General features: G+C 39.3%; 1 protein-coding gene and 1 pseudogene across 1 annotated transcript; one reads left to right on the forward strand and one right to left on the reverse strand.

Annotated features, from left to right (window-relative positions):
• Positions 1-224: 224 nt before the first annotated feature.
• LOC103453369 (uncharacterized) lies at positions 225-1,164 on the reverse strand. The gene has a single exon (XM_008392913.4). It carries the CDS (start codon positions 984-986, stop codon positions 429-431), a length of 558 nt encoding a protein of 185 aa, XP_008391135.1. The 5' UTR covers positions 987-1,164; the 3' UTR covers positions 225-428.
• A 15,163-nt stretch (positions 1,165-16,327) lies between these two features.
• On the forward strand, positions 16,328-17,535 carry LOC114819400 (germin-like protein 9-3; annotated as a pseudogene).
• Positions 17,536-19,871: the final 2,336 nt, after the last annotated feature.

A 19,871-nucleotide genomic window follows, 5' to 3' on the forward strand; every position in this document is an offset into this window, starting at 1 on the left:
AAAGTAATAATAAAATATTAATTGATATATTAAATGAACAATAAAATATTAATATTAATAGATTAAATAATATAATATTACAATCATGCTTCTTAGTCGATACTAAACGCTTCACTAAATTAATCCAACTTACTCTATTTTAAGTCAAACCAGCTTAGTCTCTGAATCTAATCTATTCCAAAATAATCTGTTACAATAAACACACCCTATAAGTTTTAAAAGCATTTCAAGATATAAGCGTGACATTAAAAAGAAAGTCACGTCTTCTCGCATATTCATTTCATATTATTTAGAACATAATGTCAAAACACCGATTTAACAAATTAAGGGTAGCATGAAAACAGAACGTAAAATGTAACCCAAAAATACAGAAAACAAAACCGTTAAACAATTAAAATATAATATTAGTGCCGGGAGAAAGTATCGGCTCAAGTATGAAGAAGACTAATCTCCATCTCAGACTTATTTTCCTGATCAATAACATCAAGAAAAACCGGATCAACGGTCAAGTGACTATCCACGTGGATCTTAAACTGGTGGTCCCACCACAAAACCCTTGCCGCACCGACAATATCCACAGCGGCGTCCAGCACCATCTCCCGCCTCGCCGCGTCGGCAATAAAGCTAGCGGCGTGGTGGGCCATCTGGAGGCCGTAGAGGCGAGCTGGAAGGAGGATCTTCTGGGAGGACTTGGCGGGCTGAGAGCCTGCCTCGACTTGGGCGGTACCGAGGAGGGAGCCCTTGTAGAAGATGGACATGGTGGTGGAGGAGTAGTGGATGGGGGCGATGTTGGGGTTGGTGACTTGGACGGTGAGGATGAGCTCGGCGTCGAGGAGTGGGAAGTTGAGCTTGAAGGAGGTCAACTTGATGGACATGACGTCGAAGGTGGGGTCCTTTGGCTTGGAAGATATTACTGCTGTTGCGGCTACGGCGGTCGCCGCCCCGATGAGAGCCTTGTTCCAGCTCCATTCCACCTTCAAGTCCATTTGCTACTCGGTTTGCTCGGAGTTCAGACAGACAGAGTGGCGGCGGGCGTCGGAGTTGAGATGAGTTAGGATTGGGTTTTGAGTTATGAACTCAAGTGTGTGGTCTTTAAATAACGTCGTCTTGGAGTTCATTTTGGGAAAAGACGCTTCAGACAAAGTGCACGGTTTTGGGGAGGATAATGAGACCAAAATTTTAAATTAAAAGTTTTGCCCAGTTGCTGATAATTGAATTAAGGAATTATTATTATCACTTCAAAAATCTTATTTTATAATCCAAATTTTCTATATTAGCAAACAAAAATACACTTATAAGAAGTGTAGAATGAAATTTTTGGAGTGCCAATAACACTTTTCTTGAATGATTACTTAAATGTTTATTAACGTGCTTATTTCATATTGGTAACACATCATATGGTTAGTAAATTTAGTCAAAAATTTTGGTCTACTTAACATTACTCTTGGTGGTGAATGGATGTCCAAGGTAGTACCTTGTGCCAAGTGTCTGTGTGTCGCACAGAACTTTCAACTTTTCTATTTGTTTATTTTGGAAAATTCTTCTAGTAGTATTTATTGATATGAAAAATTAATTACTAAGAGTAAAAGTAAAAGATCTAAGTCATTTAGTATTACATCTAATAGTAGTTTTTAGTGAGAGAGTAGTTTTAGGTTTAATTATCTCCAAATACGACTTTGAGCTAAATTCAATGAGACTTAGCTACTCTCTCACCTATTAGTGTAAATAATATCGCATGTATATACTATATAATCTAACAGCTAAAACAATCGATAATATTGAATATTACATAGTACTAAAGTCAGATTAGTCTAACGACTCAAACACTCGATAACATTGAATATTATATAGCATTAAAGTCAGACCCGTAATTTATTACTTTGTTTGAAAGAATTTTATTCAATCAAGCATTCCTAAAACCTTAGTGTCACAGCCTGTCTTGAAATAAATTTTTTGATGGTGTGAATTGTCTAGAATACCCTTGGATGTTGAGTACGTTGTGTGATGTTGTGGTTTGAGTTTGGGTTTTAGACTAATCTAATTAGTTCCTAAATTTTTGGAACTTAAAATTTGTGGTTGTTGTTTGTTGTGATTGGCTGCAAACTGGACCACACACACACACCAACCCATCCCGTTGACTCTCTCTCTCTCGGATTTTATCCATTTTCCGTACAACGTACGGACAACCTTCAAATCTTCACTTCCAGTCACAGATTAAGGTTGTAGTTGGCACCTTTGAACTCCTAGTAAGCTCAGGAGTTGTTCTATACCATCTTTGGTACGTGAAACCCTCGAAAACCCGAGAACCCAAGAACCTCGATTTGGAGCACTGTCCATGCACTCGTGATTATGAAATTTTTAAGGAGTTTTAAGGTTATAGGAACCCTTAAAACACCTTCACGAAGCTCGGCGAAGAAAAATGAAGTGTTTTGGATGTCGGGAAGTTGAGTTTGGCAAGTTTCAAATTTTGGTCGGATTATTGAGGTTTCTCTGGCGAAATCCTGTGGATTTTAGGGCTTAAAATTGGTAAGGTTTTGTTCTTCTCGTTGTAAGCTTCAATTTGGTACAAATTTCGTGAATTTTGGTTGAGAATCGAAGAAGATATGAAGGTTTGATTATTGTTCTAGTTTCCGGCGATAGCAGCGACACCGGTGCTGGACTCTGACGAACCAAGGAAGAAGGAGAAGAATATTTTGTCAAAGTTGACGGCATATTCTGACACCATCAGATAAACATAACGGCATATTCTCTAACGCCGTTAGGGAATCCATTTGGTGTGCCAGGCAAGTGCCTGCACGTGAGCCGCGCGTCTGGCCATGCCTTGGCCGGTGAGTGAGGGCGCGTGGGGTCATAATTTTTTTTCTAAAAATATGGGGATGTTCCTGAGGTTGAGTAGGTCATGGTGGTATATTCAAATACCCCATTTGAGCAAGATATGAGAAGTTATTTCCTAGTTTTGTGTATGTGCTTTAAATAACGTTTATTCAGTTATTTCCCATATAGGTGAGACCTATCCTGAGGACGAGCGCCATCAATCGAGGCTCGGGGGCTACGACCTTTCGACATACCAGTGAGTGGACTTTTGGTTTTCCATATATACCGATATACTTGAGATTTTTCCCAGAAAATGAATTTGAATGATCATACATTTTGAAATGCCATTCAAAGTATCTGCTTATTTATTTATGCATCAGTAGTTGCATATATTTAAGATTGGTGCTGCGGACGCACAGGTAAGTTCATAAATTAAAGATATAAGATTGCTTCAGTTATGCGAGATATGATGTGATGTATTGAGAGCTCATAAACCTGCACCCCAGTGTTAGTGCTCCCGCCTAGAGTTAGGGCACAGTCCTTCACGTGATGTTCACCTCCCGCACTATATGCTCACCTTGGATCCAAGTTAGGTGCACTGGCTTGTCATGCAGACCACTATAGGTGGTTCCGACTCGTAGGTGACCCACAATTATTCGCACAGCCTTCATGTGATCGTGGCACTATAGCATATTTATTTTACACCTAGTCTTGTTGTACAGACCACTTTAGGTGGTTCTGACTCGTGTGTAGGATTTGATTTGATATGATTGAGATTGGTTATGAGCTATAGACTCAGCCATACATATTGAGTTAAAGGGATTTGGCTGACGTGATATCTAACATTAATATACTTTGTCTGGATTACTCATGGCAATGCATTGAGATACTTTGGCATGGTATACTTCTATGGATTTTCATCTTTAGTTTGATTTCTGATACAACTTATTATTATTATTATTATTATTTTCTGGGAAATTATACAGGTTTTACGGCGAGGGGTTATAACTTTTGAGAAATGAAATGATTTTGAAAAGCTTTGTTTTTGCCCACTCACACTTTTTGTTTTGCACCCCTCCAGGGTTTAGGTAGAAATGCTTTGGTGGCTCATGGGGATTTCGACGATGGTTTTGACTGAACATCATAAATGTAGGATCACCTTTAGGTGTTGTATAATTTGTACTTGTCCTGCCTGACTGCACCCAGGCTATTTATCCTCTGATTGTGTATTTTACACTTAATCTCGCACTTGCACTTTATCTTATCTAGTACTCTAGTTGATTTGGTTTTTGGTTTATTCGTAATTCCTTATATCTCTATTGCTTCCGCACGGTGCACATGACTACGTCACCCTCACATGACGGCCAACATGCCCTGATTTAGGTCGGGGTGTGTCAGTTTGATTTCAGAGCCAATCCTTGGCCAGAAGTGTGTCGACGAGAACGTTGGGCCCTTAAGGGGGTGGATTGTAAGATCCCACATCACCCAGGGGTGAGGATCCTGTAAGCCTTATATGTATACTCCCATCTCTACCTAGCACGAGGTCTTTTGGGAGCTCACTAGTTTCAGGTTCCATCGGAACTTCGAAGTTAAGCGAGTTCGCGCGAGAGCAATTCCATGATGGGTGACCTACTGGTAAGTTCTCGTGTGAGTTCCTAGAAAAAAAACCATGAGGGCGTGGTCGGGGCCCAAAGCGGAAAATATCGTGCTACGACAGAGTCGATCCCGGGATGTGGTGGGGGCCCGGGCCGGGATGTGACAATTGTCTGTTTGGTATCACAGCCCTAGGTTTGCAGTCCTGCATATCTTGAGAATTTCTAATTAATTTGATGTCTTCTGTTAGAACTATGCCGCCTCGTAGAGATCCACGTCCTTCGCTTAAGCCTAGTTTCCCCGATATAGCTCAGTTAGGGGACGCTATAGCTAATGCCATTCAGTCTTTGCTTCGTCCTCTCCAAAGGACACCTCTTGAGACTATGTATATGTAGACATCGAAATTTCGGTGAAATAAATGTTGACCGATAATTACAATGTCAACGCTCACGTGTCACATAAATTTTACACGTAGCATGTGATTAAAGGAAAAATCAAAATAAATCGGAAAAATCATCAAATAAGGACACATGTCAACATCTGGCAGAAATGATTTATTTCATCTGAATATTATATTCAAAATTAGGCCTTGAAAAATTCTATAAATACAAGGCCATTTCATTCATTTTGCGAGGGCAATTTATAACCAATTCATATCACACCAAAACCTTGAAACTTTGAAACTCTAAAGCTCCCAAGCAAATCCAGAAGGATCAAGAAAACTCTCTTCGTTCTTCTTCAAATCCTCCTTCAAGATCAAGCCCCGACGACCCTTGAAGAACTTTCCCCAATTCAAGATCAAGCCCCTAGGGCCCTTGAAGAAAGTGTTCATCGTGAAGGAAGATTTGTGAAAAACATGTTCATTTAAGCAACATCAATAAGCATGCAATTAACAATTAAAGGCGGAATCATGCTTGCATGCACTTAAAAACAAAACATTAACCATGAAATTCAAAGCCTAGTAGATTGGTGAACCAAGACTCAACTCAAATCAAAGTGAGTTGAGAAATTTATACCTTTGTAGATTCCTCTTTGCATAAGCAAAGGCTAATCACCCAAGGAGAGGGCCTTCATTCCTTGCTTCTTAGATCCATGGATTTGGATGGAAGAATATGGTTCTCTAAGTTCCCAAAATTGAGAACCTCTAAGTGTCTACACCAAGGTTAGATTGGAGAAGAAATGAGTGACCTTGGAGGAGTGGGATTGCTAGCTAATCCCTCCAAGGGGGCCGGCCTCCTAGAGAGAAAAGGAGAGACATGTTCTCTCCAATTTTCTCCAAAAGAACCCTAAATGAATTTTGGCTATAAAGTCATATTTATACCTTAATTCATTGGAGTGGCAAACTTGTAAATAAGTCCAAAACCCACTCCATCTCTAAATGGCCGGCCTTAAGGGTTTCATTGGGCTTTTAAGGCCTTTGTGAATTATTAGTCATTAAGTTGTCATACAACTTAAGTCAATGGGCTTGACGTTCGAAGCCCATTGGGCCTTGAGGCCCAAAACTAACCCGTGGTCTTTTAACGAACTTATTCGTTTGATTAATTAACATATTAATTAATCCTTGCCATAAACAATTAAACCATTTAATTATTCTTACTCATCTCCATTGTTTCTTCAATCTCCACCTTACACGGTGTACGATCCATTAGGTTCCTTTTAGCGAGGCAGTGGGCGATTAGAACTCTTTCAAATCGATTGTGAATTGAAACTTACTTTCAATTCTCCCTTTAGTGATTATACACGTTTAGGGCTTCCACAAACCATGAGTGACACCTAGCAGCATATCATGGTTACCCAAGCTAATCAGAAGAGGTAGAGAACCTATTCAGTTTAGGATTACAAATGCAATACGGTCTTTCTCTAATACAATACTCTTGACCACATTGTTTGGTTTGATAGTTTATTCATGTCTACTATCCAATGTAATTCGTGTGCTTATATGATTACCTTGAATGTGATTTGGAACGACTTTCCTAAATCTCATTCATACTCTGGCCAGAGATTCTTAATCATATCATAGAGTATTCTCCCTCAAACAGTTTGAAGGTTAGAGATCCCTTGTTGCGCATTCACTTGCCTCCATGGCTAAGTGGCTTAACCCCAATTATGCCGTGGACACCCTCCTTTTGGAGTGACTTTTGACATAATCAAAGATCAAGGACTTAACCACAAGACAACTATGATGCCTTAGGTCAAAGGACTACTTTGCATTATCCCAACCATGAGTTCTCATGTGACATGAATATGAGAACTCTTCGTTGATCGTGTTCAGTGAACTCATTCTCTATTGAGCACCTACGTACTTTTCTTGATGTCACACACACCAATGACTCGAGACTAGTCACTCTCCCTGAGAGAAGACACAACACGTACTGATCTTAACGGACTGTCAATGCCCAATTGGCAATCCTATGATCAGGAACGTTTAGGATGTGTCTACGAAAGAATGGTCTCATGAATCTAACTTCTTTAGATCGCATTCTCCCAATCATATATTCCTTGGACTTATCGTTTAAGCATATAACATTTATATGAGACGGTTCAAACAATAATCTTTGCCCTTGATATTAAACTAGATTAGTTTAACATGTGAAATGTCCGTAAAGTATCATCATATGATTGGTTTTAGGGCACATTTCCAACACATCATTCATCATCCGTTCATCCTAAGATTAAGCCTCAACGGCCCTCTGGATCAACAACATCAACAAATCCACACATCCAACCGTTCTTCAAGATAAAGCCCAAAAGCCCTTGAAGATCCATTCATCAATTGTTCATCAAGATCAAACCCCAAAGGCCTTTGAAGATCCATTCATCAATAGTTCTTCAAGATCAAGTCCAAAAGCCTTGAAGATCCGTTCATCCATCAACCTTTAAGATTAAGCCCAAAAGCCTTGAAGATCCGTTCATCCATCAACCTTCAAGATCAAGCCCAAAGGCCCTTGAAGAAACTTCCATCGACCTTTAAGATCAAGCCCCAACAGCCTTTGAAGAAACTTCCGACTGTTTATCCAAGATCAAGCCTCGACGGCCCTTGGATCAATCACACATCTACAAATTAACACCTTACGGAGATCAAATCAGAGGATCAAATTTGAGAGAGATTGTAACCCCAAAATCATTGATACAAAATATTATTTTGTACACGTGTTCTTGTCTAGTTTGTTTTAGGAATTTTCATGTTTATAGTATAATCTGAAGCTGAATCATTTTATGGGGAATGAAGGACATGAAGGAGTGGAGAAATGGATCAATCATGTTGAGAAGATTTCCGTGTAATGCAGAGTCAAGGGAATCTTCCTCCTGATAGGTGGGTTGAGACGACTACCTGGTTTCTAGGTCTAGAGCCTACATCCTGGTGGAGACAAGAGTCTTATCAGTTGCCACCAGAGGAAGCAGTTGACTGGGAAATGTTTAAACAGTTGTTTCAGAAAAGGTTTATTCCCCCTAAGTTTATTGATCACAAAAAGCAAGAGTTTACTCAATTAAAGTAGGGGAAGATGACGGCTAATGAGTATTATAGGAGATTCATTGACTTGTCTCGCTATCATCCGGAGGTTGCTGCTAATCCGGTTGAGATGCTCTGTCGTTTCAGGTTGGGTACTAAAAAGAAATGGTGTTCTATAGCAACCTCGACTCCCTGTGTTACTTACCAGGAGTTTTATGAGATTTTTTTAAGGATTGAAGACTCAGAGAATATGCCCAGTAAGAGTGAAGATGAAGAAGAAAAGAATGGAATTAGAGGCGAGATGATAAAGATAAAGGTCAGTCTTCTCAAAGACATCGCAAGACTCAGAGCTTTAAGAGGAGTGGAACTAGTTCCAATTCTTAGCGAAGGTTTTAGTGCCACTAGTTAGAGGAGATGTGGTAGATTTTCAGGAGGTCCTAGATTCTAGAGGCAGGGAGATGCTGGAAGAGGAAGTGTTCCTTTATGCCGTATATGTAATAATAGGCATTTTGGGGAGTGTAGGAAAGGCAGCAGTGGATGTTTTACTTGTGGGCAGATGGGACATAGAGCTATAAATTGTCCCCAGAGTTAGCAGAGGCCCCAACAACCTTCTATGCCACCACCAGCGTCGATCTAGCAAATTCCAGGGTCTGGTAGTTATGGTCAGATGGGTCGAGGTGGTGCTTATCATTATCAAGGCGATGCCGCTCCTTATGCTTCAGGGCAGTATCAGTATTCGCAGGATCCTTATTATGAGAATGGGTATTCTTAGTATCCTGGAGGGTATACACCGTATCCTCCCATTCCAACTGGTGGATCTCAGTAATATTAAGGAGGATAACCCCAGCAGGTAGAGATTGCTTCTAGTAGTGCAGAATCTTCAAGGCAATCTGGTCAGCCAAGTCAGGGGCGAGGTGTGCAAGGGCGAGGTAATCAAGTTAATAGAGGTCGTGGGGGACGACAACAAGCCCAGAGACGTATTAACAATATCTCTTTGCAGGATGCTCAGAATCATCCGGACTTGGTCATGGGTACGTTAAACATTATTGGTCACTTTGCTAAAGTTTTAATTGATTGTGGTGTGCTACGCATTCTGTCATTTCTCATACATTTGCTCAAGTGACATAACCTCATCCTACGCTTCTAGGGTATGATTTAGAGTTTGCTATACCTAGAGGGGAGAAATGTTATGTGGATTGTGTATATCCAAGATGTCCAGTGATGGTAGAGGATGTGATTATGCCTGCGAATCTTATCCCTTTAGATATTGTTGATTTTGATGTAATCTTAGGCACAGATTTGTTGCATTATAATCATGCCAAGATATATTGCTACGGGAAAACAATTGCTTTCCATCATCCTGGATTACCTGAAGTTACTTTTGTGGGTGAACGTAGTGGGGTGAGGCACGATATTATTTATGCTGTAAGAGCAAAAAGGTTATTATCGAAAGGTTGCCAGGGATATTTAGCTCATTTAGTGCTGAATGATGTTGCTTCTAGTAGTGTGGAGGATATTCGAGTAGTCAGGCATTTTCCTGATGTATTCCTTGATGATTTACCTGGATTGTTGCCAGATCAAGATGTGGAGTTCATTATTGATTTGTTTCCAGGTACGGATCCTATATCTTTGACTCCATATAGAATGGCTCCTGCTGAATTGAGGGAATTGCAAGTCCAGTTGCAAGAATTAATCGATAAAGGTTTTATTCAGCCTAGTACTTCACCCTGGGGAGCTGCAGTTTTGTTTGTAAGAAAGAAAGACGGGACTTCGAGGCTATGTATTGATTATAGGCAATTAAATCGGGTAACAATTAAAAACCATTACCCGTTGCCGCGTTGATGATTTGTTTGATCAGCTTCGAGGTGCCTGTGTGTTTTCTAAGATTGATTTGAGGTCTGGTTATTACTAGTTGAAGATCAGCAGTGAGGATGTCCCTAAGACTGCTTTCAGAACTCGTTATGGTCATTATGAGTTTCTTGTGATGCTGTTTGGATTAACAAATGCATCAGCATCTTTCATGGATTTGATGAATCGAGTATTCCAGCCATATATAGACATGTTTGTCATTGTTTTTATTGATGACATTTTGGTATACTCTAAGTCTAAAGCAGAACATGTTCGGCATCTTACTTTGGTATTGAAGAAATTAAGGGAACATCAGTTGTATGCTAAGTTTAGAAAATGCCAATTTTGGTTGAATCAAGTGGCATTTTTGGGACATGTCATTTCTGCTCAAGGTATTCAAGTGGATTCTCGAAAGGTAGCAGCGATGGAGAATTGGCAACAACCTCGAACCATCACTGATGTAAGGAGTTTTCTGGGCTTAACAGGCTATTATAGACGGTTTGTTAAGGATTTTTCAGTCATTACTTTGCCATTAACGAGGTTGACTAGAAAAGACGCTCAGTTTGAGTGGGATAATAATTGTGAGCAAAGTTTTCAGTAGTTGAAGTATTATCTCACTCATGCACCTGTTTTAGCACTCCCAGATGATAATGGTAATTTTGAGATCTATAGTGATGCTTCCTTAAATGGCCTAGGTTATGTGTTGATGCGACATGGTAGGGTGATTGCTTATGCTTCACGACAATTGAAGCCTTATGAGATGAATTACCCTACTTATGATCTGGAGTTAGCAACTATCATCTTTGCTTTAAAGATTTGGAGACATTATCTTTATGGTGAGAAATGTAAGATCTTCACAGATCATAAGAGTCTTCAGTATCTTTTTACTCAGAGGGATCTTAATCTTCGGCAGCGGAGATGGATTAAGTTGTTTAGTGATTATGATTGCACGATTGAGTATCATCCTGGTCGTGCGAATGTAGTGGCTGATGCCCTTAATAGGAAAACTCTAGTTAGATTTTATGCCATTTATGATTGTCATGTTCCTCTTCTTGCGGATTTGAGATCTACTGGAATGAAGTTAGGAGTGGAAGATCGAGAGGAAGCCTTACTTGCAAATTTTCAAGTCAGGCCAATTTTAATTGATCGTTACTTAAAGCTCAGATGGATGATGAAGAGACTCAGGAAATAATTCAAGTGAGGAATCGGGGGAAGAAGAAAGACTTTAGAATTCGAGAAACTGATGGCATGCCTATGCAAGAGAATAAGATGTATATGCCAAATAATATGGAATTAAAGAAGGTGATTCTTGATGAAGCACATATTTCAGCTTATGCAATGCATCCAGGAGGTACAAAAATGTATCATACCATTCGACCATTTTATTATTGGCTGGGTATGAAAAGAGAAATTGCTGAATATGTGAATAGGTGTGTCATTTGTCAGCAAGTCAAAGCAGAAAGAAAGAAACCTTTTGGATTGATGCAGCCACTTCCCGTTCCACATTGGAAATGAGAAAATATTACTATGGATTTTGTGAACAAGCTTTCTCGTACACAGAATGGTTATGATGGCATTTGGGTGATAGTTGATTGGCTTACTAAGTCAACACATTTTATTCCAGTGAGGGAGAAGTATTCTTTAAGCTGATTAGCTGAATTTTTTGTATCGAGATTACTTTATAGTACAACATATCATCCTCAGGCAGACGGACAGTCAGAAAGGACTATTCAGACGTTGGAAGATATGCTGAGATCTTCAGTGTTGCAGTTTTGTGACGCTTGGCATAAGCAGTTGGATTTGATGGAATTTTCCTACAACAACAGCTTTCATTCAAGTATTGGTATGTCGCCATTTGAGGCACTCTATGGTAAATCTTGTCGTACACCTTTATGTTGGTCGGAGGTTGGTGAAAGAGTTTTGGTGGGCCCTAAGATTATGGATGAGACTGTGCAAAATGTTCAGGTGATTAAGTTTAACCTGAAATAGGCTCAGGATCGAAAGAAGAGTCTAGCAGACAGACTTGCCACTGACCGGATGTATAATGTAGGTGATTGGGTATTTTTGAAGCTATCATAATGAAGATGTGTAGTACGGTTTGGAAAGAAAGGCAAGCTGAGTCCTAGGTACATTGGACCGTATATGATCACCGAGCGAGTCGGTGAGGTTGCTTACAGGCTTGAGTTGCCTCTAGAGTTATCAAAAGTGCATGATGTTTTTCATGTCTCTATGCTTCGTCATTACATCTCAGATCCTTTTCATGTGATACCTTCTCAACCTTTAGAAATTAATTCGGATTTGACTTATGATAAGGAGCCAGTGACTATTTTGGATTGGAAGGATAAGGTTCTGAGAAATAAGACCGTGCGCTTAGTGAAAGTTTTGTAGAGGAATCACTCAGTGGAGGAAGCCATTTGGGAGACAGAGGACCGAATGAGAGAAATGTATTCAAGATTGTTTTATGATTATTAGTGGGTTGTATTTATTGTGTGAATTTTGAGGACGAAATTTTCTTAAAGGGGGTAGGTTGTCACAGCCAATCCCGAAATAAATTTTTCGATGGTGTGGATTGTCTAGAATACCCTTGGATGTTAAGTACGTTGTGTGATGTTGTGGTTTGAGTTTGGGTGTTAGACTAATCTAATTAGTTCCTAAATTTTTGGAACTTAAAAAGGAAAACTAATGAAAAGGGCTTGAAAACTTTGAGTTTTAATGATAAGGACAAAATAAAGGGTAAAGTGAATAGTACCAGGATTGACTTTTTAGTGTAAAAATGTGGTTTTTCGTTAAAGTGAACAGTACCGGGTGCTTTTCGTTAAAGTTCCCAACTTAAAATTTGTGGTTGTTGTTTGTTGTGATTGGCTGCAAACTGGACCACACACACACCAACCCATCTTGTTGACTCTTTATTTCTCTCTCCTCCCTCTCTCGAATTTTATCCATTTTTCGTACAATGCATTGACAACCTTCAAACCTTCACTTCCAGTCACGGATCGAGGTTGTAGTTGGCACCTTTGAACTCCTAGTAAGCTCATGAGTTGTTCTATACCATCTTTGGTATGTCAAACCCTCGAAAACCCAAGAACCCAAGAACCTCAATTTGGAGCATTGTTCATGCACTCGTGATTTTGAAGTTTTCAAGGAGTTTTAAGGTTATAGGAAGCTTAAAACACCTTCACGAAGCTTGGAGAATAAAAATGAAGTGTTTTGGATGTGGGAAGTTGAGTTTGGCAAGTTTCAAATTTTGGTCGAATTATCAAGGTTTCTTTGGCGAAATCCTGTGTATTTCAGGGCTTAAAATTGGTAAGATTTTGTTCTTCTCATTGTAAGCTTCAATTTGGTACAAATTTCGTGAATTTTGGTTGAGAATCGAAGAAGATATGAAGATTTGATTATTTTTCCAGTTTCCGGCGATAGCAGCGGCACTGGCGAACCAAGGAAGAAGGAGAAGAATATTCCGTCAAAGTTGACGGAATATCTTGACGCCGTCAGGTAAACATAACGGTATATTCTAGTTTTTAATGGAATATTCCATAACGCCGTTAGGGAATCCGTTTGGTGTGCCAGGCATGTGCCTGCATGTGAGCCGTGCATCTGGCCGTGCCTTGGCCAGTGCGTGAGGGCGCGTGGGGTCATGAAATTTTTTTTCTAAAAATATGGGGATGTTCCTGAGGTTGAGTAGGTCATGGTGGTATATTCAAATACCCCATTTGAGCAAGATATGAGAAGTTATTTCCTAGTTTTGTGTATGTGCTTTAAATAACGTTTATTCAGTTATTTCACATGTAGATGAGACCTATCCTGAGGACGAGCGCCATCAATCGAGGCTCGAGGGCTATGACCCTTCGACATACCAATGAGTGGGCTTTTGGTTTTCCGTATATATCGATATACTTGAGATTTTTCCCAGAAAATGAATTTGAATGATCATACGTTTTGAAATGCCATGCAAAGTATCTGCCTATTTTATTTATGCATCAGTAGTTGCATATATTTAAGATTGGTGCTGCGGATGCACAGGTAAGTAACAAGTAAGTTCATAAATTAAAGATATGAGATTGCTTCAGTTATGCGAGATATGATGTGATGTATTGAGAGCTCATGAACCTCCACCCCGGTGTTAGTGCTCCCGCACAGAGTTAGGGCATAGTCCTTCACGTGATGTTCACCTCATGCACCATATGCTCACCTTGGATCCAAGTTAGGTACACAGGTTCTTGTCGTACAGACCATTATAGGTGGTTCCGACTCGTAGGTGACCCGCGATTATTTGCACAGCCTTCACGTGATCGTAGCACTAGAGCATATTTATTTTACACCTAGTCTTGTCGTACAGACCACTTTAGGTGGTTCTGACTCTTGTGCAAGATTTGATTTGATATGATTGAGATTGGTTATGAGTTATATACTCAGCCGTACAGATTGAGTTAGAGGGATTTGGCTGATGTGATATCTGACATTGATATACTTTGTTTGGATTACTCATGGCATTACATTGAGATACTTTGGCATGGTATACTTCTATGGATTTTCATCTTGAGTATGATTTCGGATACAGCTTATTATTATTATTATTATTATTATTATTATTATTTTCTGGGAAATTATATAGGTTTTACGTCGAGGGGTTAGAACTTTTGAGAAATGAAATGATTTTGAAAAGCTTTCTTTTTGCCCACTCACACTTTCTGTTTTGCGCCCCTCCAGGTTTTAGGTAGGAGTGCTTTGGTGGCTCACGGGGATTTCGACGGTGGTTCTGACAGAACATCATAAATGTAGGATCACCTTTAGGTGTTGTATAATTAGTACTTGTCCTGCCTGATTGTACTTAGGCTATTTATGCTTTGATTGTGTATTTCACACTTAATCTCACACTTGCACCTTATCTTATCTAGTACTCTAGTTGATTTGGTTTTTGGTTTATTCGTAATTCCTTATATCTCTATTGCTTCTGCACGGTGCACAGGACTACGTCACCCTCATGTGACGATCAGCATGCCCTGATTTAGGTCGGGGTGTGTCACTTAGAGTGTGGACAATGGAAGGAGTTCAAATTCTTCATTACTCCTAGCGACCGTATTATTTATTTATTCATTCTTTCTAGCTAGGAAATATTCGCTCTTAGTTATTCTTCTTTAATCAGGTTTAGAAGTTCAATTTAAAAATCCAGCATGCCCTGTGCTCTGTTTGGTGGGCAGGATGAGATGAGTTATTTCTAATTAAATTGGACTTATAGCCCAGCCAATGTTTAGTGAGAAAAATTGTAATATGAAATGGATTGGCTACAACTCCGAAATAAGGGAAAATATGATGGGTTATGTAGGGGTTATGTAACTCATCCCTCCCAATCCAATCATATCGTCAAGGCCAAATTCCAGGCCACCAAACAGCCCTAGTGGTTTGTTAACTTTGAATTGATGAGGCAGATTAACTGAAGGGGGTTCTTTTGTACTATTTTACTTTGAATTCCTTTTGTGTTCATGTTTTGTTTTTCGAATTGTTAACTTGCAAGTTTTCAATTATAGTTTTTATGGACAATGAAACATATAATACATAAGACACAGTTGAGGAACCATCTATTTCATTTTTAAGGACAATGAATTTGAACTAGCTAGCCTTGTGTATCAAGACAAAGCACGTCTTTTTAGTTTCAACGTAGAAAGCAATGAAATGTGCTCGAAGATGATCCCGGCCTATGTTCTTGAAAAGCTAGCAAAGAAAGGTGTAGAGCCTGATCATATGCTCAACCGAACGGATGAACATCTAACAGTAGGACGTCTAGGAATATACTTCAAGGGTACCACCAACGAGGAAAAGTAGCTCAGCAGAGCGAGCGAGGATGAGTGTGTGGTGGCTTGGTAGTGCCATTTAGGAACTGATGGACGGCATACGAAACAATGGCAAATGAAAAAATTAATAGTGAGAGGAATCTGAGGCTGGAAGTTCTGGACGCCATTGTTAAAACCTCATTAACTAAATTTGAGTTGGATGAGATATTTGTGCTTCTAGGGACTATATAGAGGGTGATGGTTATGTCGATTCTAAAGGCAACAACATTCGAATTTATTAATTTGTTACTGCAGACCTTGCTGTAGTTGCAGTTTACAATATTAATTTATCTCGTGTTAACTTAGTCGAACATTACGATGGTTCCTTGTAGTTACAATAGGAAACGATGAAAGTTGGAGCTCTAGTTTATCTTGATCAGCATTAAATATATAGATGGAGTAGAACACAAGTATATGCTTATGAGCGTTTGGCTTTGTTCAAAAAACGTTCCTTGTTCCTTCAATATTGTGTTGAATGAAAAAGCCAAATGCTGATAAGCATATACTTGTGTTCTACTCCATCTATATATGCAATCCTGATCAAGATAAGCTAGAGCTCTAACTTTCATCGTTTCCTACTGTAACTACAAGGAAACATCGTAATGCTCGACAAAGTTAACATGAGATAAATTAATATTGTAAACTGCAACTACAGCAAGGCCTGCAGCAACAAATTAATAAATTTGAATGCTGTTGTCTTCTCTTTAGAATCGACAAAACCATCACCCTATATATAGTTCCTAGAAGCACAAATATCTCATCCAACTCAAATTTAGTTAATCAGGTTTCAACAATGGCGTCTAGAACTTCCAGCCTCAAATTCCTCTCACTATTAAGTTTTTTATTTGCCATTGTTCAAATGGCAATGGCTGGAGACCCGGACATTTTTACTGACCTTATAGTGCCTCCAAATGCAAACGGTGTAAGAATCCTTATTAGACTCAACTAGTTGTAACCAACTCCCATGGTGGATGGAAGTTGTGTATACCTTACTTTATAAATTGGATTCCCTACTCACAGAGAAAAACACTCGTCACTTTCGGACTATCACCATAAGAGTATACAGGTCTCCCAATGAGTAGGAGAATCATCTTGAATCACTACCATGTCTACTGCAAGTTAGAAACTGAGATATAATTATCGAACTGGTGTTCTAGGATTTCCGGTTAGTCTAAAGTATATATGTACACATTCGAACAAATGGAACAGTAAATGGAAACTTCTTTACGTACACTAGCTTTCGTGCCCTTTTTGGAGGAGACCCTCACAGACCCTCCCACAGCCTTCAAGGCTATGAGGGCATCCTTGGCTGAATTCCCCACTCTTAATGAGCAGAGTGTTTCATATACCGTTTGGTACGTGGGACGGGACGGAATGGAGTGGGACAAGGCGTTCCGTCCCACGTTTGGTGCATCTAAAACGGGTGGACGCGTTGTTCCACAGGATAAATTTTAGATGAATTTTAGTTCCGCCTCACCCCCTAGAACGACTCGTTCCACATCCGTGGAACACAAAATTATAACCTCTCCGTCTCCTTCTTCTTCCTCCTTGTTTCCATCCGAGGACATCTTTGCTCCCTTTCCGTTCCGTCCCGTCTTGTCTCGTCCCGTCTCGTCCCATCCCGTTCCGTCCCCTCCCGTCTGTATACCAAACGATATATACCAACCCACCACACACTCATCCTCGCTCTGCTGAGCTACTTTTCCTCGTGGTGGTACCCTTGAAGTTGGTTTCGTTGACACCAAAAACAACCTCTTTACGCAAACGCTTTAGGTAGGTGAACTTTTTGTGTTTCCCAAGGGACTTGCGCACTTCTTGTACAATGCTGATGCAGAAAACCCAGCCACATCAATTTTTATTTGGAAGTGCAAATGCAGGAACTGTATCAATCCCCTCCACCTTGTTCAACACGGGCATCGACGACAATGTGTTGGCTATCTCCTTCAAGACTGATGTTGGCACCATTCAAAACTCAAGGCTGGTCTTGCTCCCAAGCCATAAAGATAGTTCCATAATCATAGAATTGATGGCCAGTATAACATTGTTTGTTGAATAATTACCAATAATGTGTTCAAAGGGTGTGCCATCAACCTGTATTACATTGTTTGCCGTGATTAATTTATTCTGGACTATATGATAACATTTCCTTGATTATTTGTGGTGGATTAATATTTTGGTTTTGTATTAAATTAATATTTTGATTTTACAATTCAATATAAAAGTTAAAAAAAAATACGCGCACGTCTGATTCATAAAATTATGGCGTGTTTACCAACCAGGGTTGGAATGAAATGAAAGGGAATCATTCCCGATTGAAAGGATTCCAGTGTTTACTCACATTTTGGGAATGAAAACATGGTGGGGTCCACCAGAAAATAGGAATTCAATTCTAGAATGTGGAGGATTTGGATTACTGAGATGGAGGTGGTAATCCCACTCTGGATAAAAGCCTTATTCCGCAATCATACTTTCCTAAGCAAAATACCCTTATAATACTTCAACACCTAGCCCTCCATCTGTTTCTGTTTCTCGCCAACTCCCTTACAACTTCAGCACTTAGACCCTTCCATCTGCACATGCACTGTACTAGATTAAACTTTGAAGCCGCCATCAGTAGCTCGTCCGCGCTTGCACCGTTATAGGAATCCAAGGTTCTGACAAACTATTTCCGAATCTGACGTTCTAACCCACACCGAGATTTTCCTAAAATCTAACCTACATCGACGAAGGAGCAGGAACAAAGAGAGGAAAGAGGAGATGAAAAAAGGGAAAAAGAATCAAAGGAAGGAGGAGATGAAAAAAAAGGAAAAAAAAATCAAAGGAAGGACGTCAGAGAGAGGAAGGACGAAGGAGCAGGAAACAGAGAGAGGAAAGAGGAGATGAAAAAAGGGAAACAAAATCAATGGAATGAGGAGATGAAAAAAAGGGAAAAATAAATCAAAGGAAGGACGTCAGAGAGAGAGGAAGGAGATGAACAAGGGAAAAAGAATCAAAGAAGGAAATGCGGTTGTAGTGTTCTACAGCCATAGATAAATCACTTTTTTATTTACTATTATATTATATAAAATTGTATTAAAAGAAATAAGCATAAAATATTTGATTTGTGACATGGGCATTTTAGTAATTGTAATGTTTTATACTCCGATTCTGTTGAATTAGTAAACAGTTTTATAGATTCACTACCATTTTTATTCCAATTCCGGAACATTTTAGTAAACAGCTTTTATAGAAATCTGGATTTTGATTCTCCTCAATCCAATTCCCTCTCAATTCAATTCCCCCTCAATCCAATTCCTTCAATTTTGATTACGATTACGTAAACGCCCCATTAGAGTTGTAGTTAGAACATTTATGGAGAAATTGAGTAAACAAGAAGGGTTGTTTGATGTGGTGTGTATGTGGAGGGTGTGAGGTGTATGTATAGTGTGGAGTGTGAGAGTAGTAAAGGAAAATATATCAGGTGTCTTAAGATAAGCTTTAACTGAAAAAGTAGATATGGGGTGAATTTAGTGTGTGAGGTGTATTCAACAATATGTGAAGTATCAATAAAATAGCCAAAACAAGAAAGCAATAAACTGTTTAAATTATGAATTAAAATTGCGCCTGCTTGATAATCAATTTTTAAACCCTCCCACCACCTCCCCCTCAACCAATGTTAATTGTTACATCATGAACTTCTTGTAGAGTATAGACGTAAGTTATTAAGTGAATGTTTTGAAATTATCCATTTTCATAAGAGTTCTATTCATACACCTTTTTTACTTCCCACATACCCTTGTTAATTTTTATTCATTGATCTTCTTCAATTCATTCGATCTGACGGCAGAAAATTGAGACATGAGTGAGAGAGGTAAAAGTGGATGTATGGATAACACCATCCTTTTCATAATTCACTTGTGCAATCCATACCTTCACATTTAATAATGTTAGATTATGAATTAACGACGACCAAGTGAATGATCCTAATTGAAGTTAGTTTTATACACTTGTTAGACAGTCAACATCATTCTGGGCAGTGAATAATAACTCATATTAGTTGAAAAGATAGATTTGTTTTACTCAATTTTAGTTTCATCTAGTTTGCCTTGATTCCACCATGTTGTTTTTCTGTTTTTCTTGCCCTGCAATTTTCACTTATCTTTTCTCTAGCACTAGCAGTCTAGCAATTTCTGCCATGCAATCTTTATGAACAATGACCAACAAAACAATTAGAAAAACTTCTTGGATACTCTGGAGAGCCCGCTACTCCGGGTGTTAACCATCACGATTCATAGGACCAACACCGTTCGAAGGTGGTGGCCTTGTTGGGGCTTAAAAAGACTTCACTACTTTGGAGA

Source organism: Malus domestica, chromosome 11 (assembly GCF_042453785.1).
Source record: "Malus domestica chromosome 11, GDT2T_hap1".
NCBI lineage: Eukaryota > Viridiplantae > Streptophyta > Magnoliopsida > Rosales > Rosaceae > Malus > Malus domestica.